Genomic DNA, 10,701 nt, shown 5'->3' on the forward strand with positions numbered 1-10,701 from the left:
TTTTTCATTCAGTAGAATGCATTGGATTTCACCCTAGGATGGTCGATAACATGGAAGGATAACTGAACAGCAGGTTCTGTCACCACCTACTGACCATAAACAACAACAACAACAAATTCTCTAAGCAGTATGATAGCCTGATAAATGTATGTTCTGAATAATAGCCTAATAATATTTAGGCCTACAATAATTATTAATATTTACATTAATTTGAATTATCACAATTATAAATAAGTCCATTTTAATCATGTGGCAGTCACTTTTATCCATAGCAACTTACAAAAATGAAAAGTAAAGGAACAGAAAAATAAAAGAAACTTTAATGTTTAAGATGTAAATATTTTAGCTACTCCATCTTGCGCTAGAAAAAGTAAAGGTAAAAAAAACTACAAAACCCAACCTACCACCTCAGGCACGCACGCACGCACGTACGTATAAACGTACTTCCGGGTGAGTTCGCAAGTGCTTGTGGGCAGTGAGATTTTTGAATAGGGAAGATGGCAGCCGCGGCAGTGGTGGAGTTTCAGAGAGCTCAGTCTCTCATCAGCACAGACAGAAACGCATCTATTGACATTTTACATTCAATAGGTAAAGCTATGTTCAAATTCTTTTATAAAACTTTACTTTTCACTCTGCATGGCTGCTTTAATGCTTCAGTATTGGGAAGGCTAAGGTACCATGAGCCGGTGCTGCGGTGCTGACTCACTGTACTGTGTGCGCGCGCGTCTCAAAACATTGTAAGCTGCCTTCATAGGCAACATTTTTGGACTTTATGGCCGCGTTCGAAAGTTCGAATCTAGCACAGAACAAAGACAGCCCTTTTTTACTTCATGTGCGTGTTCGAACATATTAATCGAACGTTCGAACGCGCCTCTGATACCCTAAAGAACTGTCTAGGTAGGCAGCTCGCTACGTTTTGACACACAGCTCAGTGTGAATGGACAGTTAGCTTGCACTATTAGCCACCCTTCCAGGCCAAGGCGCATTTTAACACAGTTATCTGGGATTTATCTTAATTTTGTATTAATAGTAACTCAACCGATGGCATTTTATTTGGAGATTCACTTATTTCGACAATTTTAACTTTATTAACTTGATGTGCTTTATACTAACCCCAAGACATTCTTTGACATTTTTTTGCTGTCGTGACTTTGACTGAGATTTATTTCTTTCTGTTTTGGCTGCTGAAATCCTAAATATTTTCGTAAATATATGAACTTTCTGCTTAGGTCATAACACACATTCTTAGTTTAAGCACTTTAGTACAGTAAAATAAGTTGGCTTTTGACTAATAAAAACTTGTGGTGATTATTTGCTCTCTCATGCCTGTTTATCTTTGTCGACTCTTAAGACATAAGATTCTTTCTTGTCAACCATTTATTATTATTATTATTATTATTTTCCATGGCTCACATAATGACAAGCTGGTTTTAAATGAGTTAGCCAAGATCATAAGTCATAATTAATTGGTTATTTTTACGTTGTTAGTCTTAGTATTTAGTATTTATTCAGATCCACATTAATTCGCAGAGACTATAACTAGTCATTTGTAGGCTGATTTCCCTGAAAACATAACAAAACATTACTTTTATTTTGAGCACCCTGACAGGCCCAACACAGCAACAGTGACTTAACCAATGACATGAGGCTGGGGGCGGGACTATCTGTTGTCCTACCAATGGCTGATAGGGGGAGTGTTCGGGGAAAACCCGTTGAAAGTCATTAGAACATAGTTTTTAGAATATAGAACATAGTCATTAGAATATAGAACAGTTATTGATCACATTTTTTTTTTTATCAGTTAACTGAATGAATATATATATATATTATATTCTATTATATTATATATTTTATTATATATATATATATATATATATATATATATATTCATTCATTCAGTTAACTGATAAAAAAAAAAAATGCGATCAATAACTGTTCTATATTCTAATGACTTTCAACGGGTTTTCCCCGTTTATATATATATATATATATATATATATATATATATATATATCCTGGTAACTTTAATTCTAACTTCCGCTTATGTACAAAAGCTGTAGGTCAGATTTTTTTTTAGGTTTATGAGAGGTTGTTGGACTTAGTTACCGCTTAACTTTGTGTTGTTGTGACTTTGTCTGGCTTTTTCAGTGAGACGGGATGTCCAAGAGGATGATGAAGAGGCGGTTCGTGTCAAGGAGCAAAGTATCCTGGAGCTGGGCACTCTTCTGGCCAAGACGGGACAAGCTGCAGGTGGCAGTCAACATTTTTAGGCAGATGCCTGTTATGGAAATTCTTTACTTTGTTCTGACACATCATCATCATTCTGCATGTTTTTTAGAGCTTGGAGGCCTGCTGAAGTTTGTGAGGCCTTTCTTGATCTCCATAAGCAAGGCGAAGGCAGCACGGTTGGTGCGCTCGCTCCTGGATCTATTTCTGGACATGGAGGCAGCCACGGGCCAGGAGGTTGAGCTGTGTCTGGAATGCATTGAATGGGCTAAAGCTGAGAAGAGAACCTTCCTCAGACAGGCCCTAGAGGTAAACATAATGAAACACAGCTGAGCATCAGCTTTGAACTGTCGGGACGATCAGAGCTACTACCCAAGCCAATAATTAATATAAAATGGGTAGTTCCAACTCTAAGATCTGATTGGATGCCATAAAAGAGCTTATATATGCTGAACTGTGACATCAAGTGAATTGTATATTACTGTACCAAATTAACACAAAACCTTTAAAACACTTTATAAAAGCAATGAGCATTACATATGTTAGTGTTTTTGGAGCGTTGCATTTTCTTAAAACCAAGTACGCCTCAGTTTTTTTAAAACACGTATATATTCTTAATTAAATTAATTAATAAATTATCACTATTCCTTCCTATCCTATAATTTATCACTACTCCTTTCTTTTTTTCAGGCTCGACTCATTTCACTCTACTTTGACACCAAGAGATACCAGGAAGCACTTCACCTAGGTCAGAATAATCAAATTGATGTTTATTTAATCACTAATTAATTTTTTTGTTAGATTTTTTTTGTCTCATTCTTGTATTATTTGTAATAAACCAGCATGAACATTATAATATGTAACCATATTCTCTTCAGAGCTTTCTGACTTTTGGATCCCACTGTATAACTACATTATTTTTGTACTCTGCTATATTTTTGATGTAGTTGGAACTTTAGGTTAAGGAAGATTAATATATTCTTTTAAGATTATAAGCTCTGTTCTTTCTTCTCAGAGTCCCAGTTGCTGCAGGAACTGAAGAAGATGGATGATAAAGCTCTGCTCGTTGAGGTCCAGCTGCTAGAGAGTAAAACCTACCATGCTCTCAGCAACCTTCCCAAAGCCAGGGCTGCCCTCACCTCAGCCAGGACCACCGCCAATGCCATTTACTGTCCCCCAAAGCTCCAGGCAGCTCTTGATATGCAGTCAGGCAAGTCTCACTTCTCTGTTTACAGATCTACAAGTGCATTTGTGATTGGAAGTTTGCTTCTTAGGGTGTACTCACACTAGGCACGGTTGCCTTGAACTGAGCCCGAGCGCGATTGGCCCGCTCCCCAACTGACCCGCACTCACATTGCACTTAATGTTCCGGGCCGGAGCTCGCTTGCGTCACATACGATGCAACTTTTTGAATGGAAGAAAACAGGAAGAAATGCACTTTCACTAAGATACTGCCTAATATAGGCTATTTATAATTTATGCCACGCAGAGATTTACAATAGCTCGTATCAGAGGATTATTACGAAGACAGCTGACGTTAATGGAGCCCAACCGAATCGCACCCGGGCACGGAACGGAGCGATCACACTTGTCAAACAAACCAGGCTATAGGGGTCAAACGCGCTCGGGCACGGTTCAGAGCGCCTAGTGTGAGTACACCCTTATTGATAGGAGACTATTTCCTCCTTTCACTCCAGGTATCATCCATGCAGCTGAGGAAAAAGATTGGAAAACTGCCTATTCTTACTTCTTTGAGGCTTTTGAGGGCTACGATTCCATTGACAGCCCCAGGGCAGTCACTGCACTGAAATACATGCTCCTCTGCAAGATCATGCTCAGCTTGTAAGTGAGATAACCGCTTGCATTTTATCCCTGTTTATGTGTGGGAGGCCACAGGATAATACAACAGTCATTGTGTTAGTTACGCCAAGCACTGTTATGTAATGCCGACTTACTAAGTAATACTTAGGCTTTCATTTCTTCAGTACAATCCATCTCCATAATGCATCGCCTACACTTAATGACTCGTGTAGCTAAAATACAGTGTAGCATTTAAAAAAAAAAATCACAAATTATACACTACTGTTCAAAAGTTTGAGGTTGGTAAGAATTTCTTAATGTTTTTCAAAGAAGTCTCTTGTACTCCTCCAGGCTGCATTTATTTTATTTTGAAATTAATTTTTTGTATTTGCCCGAAAAACAAACATAGTTTAATTATTAATTAATTAATTACTCAAATGTATTTAATAATCAACATTCAAATGGAAGCTGAGTTGTAAACATTTAAATTGCGTACAATTCAGTTTTTATATTAACTTTTTACTTATGTAAGAGATGATAATGGTCACAGAGTGCCCTCGGGTGACCATTATGATTATTATCATTAGAATTAATACGCTACCTACAGTTGATTAATGAATATTTTTAAATCATCCTCTAAATTATCATCTCTACCTTGCAGTGTTGTGAGTTAACAACAATGCCACAGATTAGTAAAACATTTTGCTGTTTGTAAAACACATTAAATTGAGTTAATGACTAAATAATATATTTTAATAATAATCATAATAAATAATATAAAACTAAATTTTACCTTGTTTAATTTGATTTAATTTAACAATTCTGTCTTATTTAATAATACTGTCTCTCTATATTTTAATGTTTTAATCAAGTAATGATAAATAAAAAAAGGTAAAGCTAGAACCAGCATAAAATAAATGTTAAAGTAGAAATAAGAAAGCTGCAAACTGCATATCTCGTTTCAAACTTGTTCGCTCCTTCTCTCATGCGCGCTCTTAGTCCTTTCAGTGTTGGATTTTGGGAAATGGTGCTTCAGAGTGCATTGTGGGTAATAAACGAGTAAATGAATGTAGGGAAAGAAGTTGTTCACTGTTTTATTGATGTCTTTCCATTGCTGAAACACTTATTGAGTGTTTGATTATATGAGACATGATGCATTTCAAAATAAAACTCAATGAAAAAACATTATTGTCAGCCCAGCCATAGCATCCACACAATTGACACATTTAACAGTTATAACTTATCCATGTCGTGTGTATGAAATAGACATGGAGAAGTGACACCGTTTTGGTCAACGATTTTGGCTGCTGATATTTTAGTGCATCACTAGAACAAATCAAATTGTTCAGTTTTTATTTAAAATGTTTACTTTACTAATATATTACTTTGTTATAGCATCATTACTCCAGTTTTCAGTGTCACATGATCCTTCAGAAATCATTCTAATATGCTGATTTGCGGCTCAAGAAACATTTTTGAAAAACTTTTGATCAATATAATGTATATAATGCTGAATAAAAGTATTCAATTGTTTTCTTCCAGGCCAGAGGAGGTACAAACCTTGATCAGTGGCAAACTGGCTCTGCGATATGCAGGGCGACAGGTAAGCTCATTAAAATTCCAGTCTTTTTATAGATGAAATTACTGCTTACAAACTAATGCTCTACAGAGGCAGTTCATGGTTTTTTGTGCAGCAGGCTTTAATGTTTGACCATGTGCTTTTAACAACCTGTTACATGTCTGACAAATCGTTTTTTTCTTTCTAAGCAAGTGCTTATTTATAGTTGTGCCCTGTAATTTTTGTTTTCTCCATCAGACCGATGCACTGAGATGTATAGCACAAGCCAGCAAGAACAGATCATTAGCAGATTTTGAAAAGGTGAGATTTTGCTTTACGTCTGTATTTATTTTTCAACGGACATCTCTGATGTCATGCTCAGCTTTCTGATTGCTCTTTCACACATGAAGGCCCTGACAGAGTACAGTAAAGAGCTGAGGGACGACCCCATCATCAGCACACATTTGGCCAAGCTTTATGATAATTTGCTGGAACAGAACCTCATTCGGGTCATTGAGCCTTTTTCCAGAGTACAGGTAGTGTGTGTGTCTCTTTCATAGATATTTTCAGCCTTAAGTGCATCGTTTATTTATTTATTGTAAATATATAATACTTAAAGGTGCTAAAGAGGATCTTTTTGTCGACTGAGAAACCAAAGACTGTTACTGAGTTTTTGAAATGAGCGCATGCGTAGGAACAACCTCCCTCCTTCACAGCTCATTTCGAGGGAACGCCTCCCGAAACTAGTGTTCACCACCAGCATTCGCTGTATCGTGTTAGTGAATTCATTACGTTGGACTCACCGCAGGTAACTCATAATCTGCAGTTGTTACTCCTGTCTCCGGACAAAAACATTGCATGCGGCACCTGTAGAGTGTGGACGTCTCGCACAAGGAACGTTATGGCAGTGATTGACAAGCCAGAGGGCCAATTAGTTTACGCGATCATCGGCTGATGTTTTTAAGGCCCTACCTCGTGCACAGATGATGTATATTAATATTATTCCTTTCAGTGCACCTAATAAATAGTCTTTTATCAGTTAGTAAAGACAGTTTCAAGTAATATTGCAAAAATGTATAAAACAAAACATCCTTTTTAGCACCTTTTAAGGAAATTCAGGATTTTATTTAAAAAGGACCAATACATTTCTCTGACAACTCCAACAGCCTTTACTTAATTGTTAATGTCATTTTTATGTCCTTTTCTCTCTTTTCAAGATTACACATATAGCAGGTCTCATCAAACTCTCAAAGGTACGTTCTTTTCTTAAGCTTTTCACTCTTATACAGAGTATCGTGTATAGCTTTAAACTGATGTTAGCTTAGGAAATCATAATGCTTTCATTGTCACCATAATCCAAAATTATGACAAACTATAAAATGAAACATAAGACTTAAGATCACTAAAATAAATGCTCTGTCTGTTATTTGTTGTGGTCCACAGGATGATGTTGAGAGAAAACTGTCACAAATGATCCTGGACAAAAAGTTTCATGGTTAGTATATTTTTGTCATTATCTTTATTATTACTATTATTATTTTTTTATTTAAAAAAAATTGTTGCAGAGCTTTACAAAAAAATTGCAGCCAGCCCAATTAAATAAAAAAAATATCAGAGCTGTGTTGTAGTGGTGTAATGGTGCTCATGAATGACTGAAGTCCAGCCTGCAACCCCCAATCTGATCCCTAAGGAAGAGGATTAGGGCCAAGCAATAATAAAAAATAAAACCATCTCGAGATTAAAGTTGTTCAATTTTGAGAAAAAAGTCGAAATAAAATGTTGAGAATAAACTCATTAAATTACGAGAAAAAAGTCGTTAAATTACGAGAATAAACTCGTTAAATTATGACAAAAATGTAATTCAATTTCGTGAAAAAAGTCGAGATAAAATGTTGACAAACTCATAATTTAATGAGTCTATTCTCAACATTTTATCTCGACTTTTTTCTCACAATTTAACGAGATTTTTCTCGTAATTTAACGAGTTTATTCTCGTAATTTAACGACTTTTTTTCTCGTAATTTAATGACTTTATTCTCAACATTTTATCTCAACTTTTTTCTCACAATTTAACGAGATTTTTCTCGTAATTTAATGACTTTATTCTCAACATTTTATCTCGACTTTTTTCTCGAAATTTAACAACTTTAGTCTCGAGATGGTTTTATTTTTTTATTATTGCTTGGCCCTAATCCTCTTCTGTAGATCCCATGCCTCCTCTTCTTTTTTTTTTCTTGTCTCTTTCTGCACTATGTAGTTAATTTTATCTAATGAAAGTGGAAAAAAATCACCAGAATATCTTAAGCCTCATGTTATGTTCTGGTCATTTTGACCCAGAGAAGATATTCTTTTCCCCCAAAATGCCAGTTAATGCTATTAAATTGGACTAAAACCTACTGACTTTGCCCACACAGGGTATAAAATCTTCCAAAAAATATTTTGATAATTTATGTACTATTTTGGGATTTTTTTTCTACCTTGTTACACTTGTGGTGTTCCCCGTCAAAACTGAATTGCCTACAAAAAAATTGCTTATAAATCTCTTGTTATGCTATGTTATTATTATAAACTCATTATAATCACATGTATGTAGTCACTGATCTGAGCTCCAAAAAATGGTTGCATAAGATCAGATCAATAATGAGGCCTTCATTCAATCAGTTCCAAAAATAATGCAAAACGTGTGATAATTAAATGAATCCAATATTTGGTGTTGATAACATAATGAGTGATTTACGATCAAGTCGGACACCAAATTATACAAAGGATTTTCAGCACAGCACAGTTCATTTCATTCAATTGTTTGTCTGTTGGATTTGTACTCTTGCAGGCATCCTTGACCAAGGTGAAGGAGTGCTCATCATATTTGAAGAGCCGCCTGTGGACAAGACTTACGAGGCAGCTCTAGAAACCATACAGAACATGAGCAAAGTCGTGGATTCACTGTACAACAAGGCTAAGAAGTTAACATAGGTGAGGTGTTAAATGTTCATTTCTTCGGTCTGATTGCGTAAACATGTTTCTAATGCGTGTTTGTGTTTTCCTCTCTTGCAGAATAAACGACAGAAGCTGCTGCTGCGTGAAATGGTTGTATGCGTGTGAGTTTGCCCGTGTGTATGTGTGTATGGCCAACATGTGGAACTTTTTTTTCACAGCAAAAAGGGACAACATTGAGCAAGATCTACTTGTTCCCCAGTTGAGAGTTTTTAATGTTTCTTTTCTTTCAAACGGACAATTTCATCTTTCTGATCTTCGGAATTTTTTTTTTTTTTTTTTTTTTTTGTGTTCTCTGTATCTCTCAACGGCCAACACAGGCCTTCAGGGAATGTTGTACAACTACAATAAAATCCTAAAATGTCATATAGAAATGTATAGCTCTTCTACATTTAAAGTTTTTTAATTACAGCAACTTTGTGATACAGACTCCTGGTTTCGGTTATCAGAGGTTCATCGGTTGTTTGCAGTAGTGCATATCTTTTTTCTCAATTTATGGATGCACATTTTATCTGATTGTTGTAAGTGAGAGATTCAAAGGAACTTGGCTGTAATCAAGAGGCTCTGTAATAAGCACAGTTGCCAATCATATTACCACACACACTATAAAATTATTTAGTATGATCAAGGGTATTGTTTGCCGTTTACTTTTGCAGTATACCGTCTTTACGGTTTTGTATTTACAGTGTACTGTTTGCCAAGTTAGGGTGGTTATATTAAATGGCCCAGTCCTATAAAGGTTTTAGTCCTCTTTGATTAAAAGATCCTTTTCCCACTGCACTGAAGTTTATTCTTTTATCGTTTTCCACGATCAGTAGCCCAATGCAAACTTCATTTCTAGTTTGCCAGCAATAGACCATAATACAAGTTATATACCCACAAATATTGTTGTTATTTTACATTTCATTGTTTTGTAAATTTTATCAAATTTCTTGTATATGTATACTTTCACACATCCTTTGCAAAAATATAATTTATGTTCTCATTTATTCTGTTTAGTGTGCAATTATAAAAATTCTTGTGGGAGAATGGTGTTTTTAAATGACTTTTTAAAGTCCAGTGTTAATTTGAGAGCTTCCTGCATGTGATTGTGATTGATTTGTAGTGGCGATCTAGCATTGATCATTCGAAAATTTAGTAAGACACTAAACACTTTGGAAAGTAATGTTTTTTTTTTGGGGTCCACAAATGTCCGCTGTCCAAAGCTCAAAAATTCAAGCATTGAAATCTTGGTATAGGCAGATTACAGTTTGAGGAAAATGACTTCGTTTTATTTTTGTATGAGTTGGCCTGTTCACTAATTAAAGTGTTTTGATTACATTTACTTGTTTTGAGGGAAATTATCCTTATCTCTTGTGTGTACACGAGTATAAATACAGGGCAGTTTCCCTTTTATGTGCACGTTTTGCAGCGGGTTTTCCTGTGATGAAGTAATTGGGTATATTTTCACATCAAGACGGAGTACTAAAGAACTATAAAATTAAAAAAATATATGGTTTCTGAGGTTGAAACAATGTTATGTACATCCCTTTCAAACAGAAAAACAATAGCCACATCATTTATTAGATTCTCAAATGAGTTTTTTTCCCCCACTGGAAAACCTTTAGTCAGTTGTGTAACTGTCTCTTTAAGATTAAACTAGCTCAGATTAGTATATTTGATAATATAAAAGCTGGAAGACTTTTAAGTTCCATTTTAGGTAGGTATTGGTTTTTATTTCTAGTTAAAAGATTTATTATGGCACCAAAGGGCAGGCAGAACTGATGGGACTAAAATATAATTACACTAAATAAATTATCACAATAATTATATTAAAAACAACAACTGAACAACCCAACTAGCTGGGTGAATAAGTGTGTACATTTCTCTTATTCCATATTACAGTTTATTTTAATGAACCTCTTCATTCTCATAATTTAAACAAGTCGGGTTTGCTTAAAAAAAATTATAAATACACGCATAATACAACCAAACACTGAATGTGGATGATAAACCTTTATTTTGAAATAAAGCGAAACCCTCAGGCAGCTTAAACCTACCTTTATTTTTTTTAAAGCTTCGAACATTGATTTATTAATTCGAATCAATTATATACATAATATAAATTCCTTCACAGAATACAC

The 10,701-nt window shown here is 35.1% G+C and overlaps 1 protein-coding gene across 1 annotated transcript; it reads left to right on the forward strand.

Moving 5' to 3' along the window:
- Nucleotides 1-475: 475 nt before the first annotated feature.
- On the forward strand, nt 476-9,879 carry psmd11b (proteasome 26S subunit, non-ATPase 11b). The gene is made up of 13 exons (XM_067369657.1): nt 476-588; nt 2,149-2,250; nt 2,339-2,535; nt 2,917-2,974; nt 3,242-3,436; nt 3,924-4,068; nt 5,569-5,629; nt 5,843-5,905; nt 5,995-6,120; nt 6,802-6,837; nt 7,028-7,079; nt 8,415-8,557; nt 8,639-9,879. The coding sequence occupies exons 1-12, from the start codon at nt 498-500 to the stop codon at nt 8,555-8,557; spliced, it is 1,269 nt and encodes a 422-aa protein (XP_067225758.1). The 5' UTR covers nt 476-497; the 3' UTR covers nt 8,639-9,879.
- The last annotated feature ends 822 nt before the right edge of the window (nt 9,880-10,701 follow it).

Source organism: Chanodichthys erythropterus, chromosome 19 (genome assembly GCF_024489055.1).
Source record: "Chanodichthys erythropterus isolate Z2021 chromosome 19, ASM2448905v1, whole genome shotgun sequence".
NCBI lineage: Eukaryota > Metazoa > Chordata > Actinopteri > Cypriniformes > Xenocyprididae > Chanodichthys > Chanodichthys erythropterus.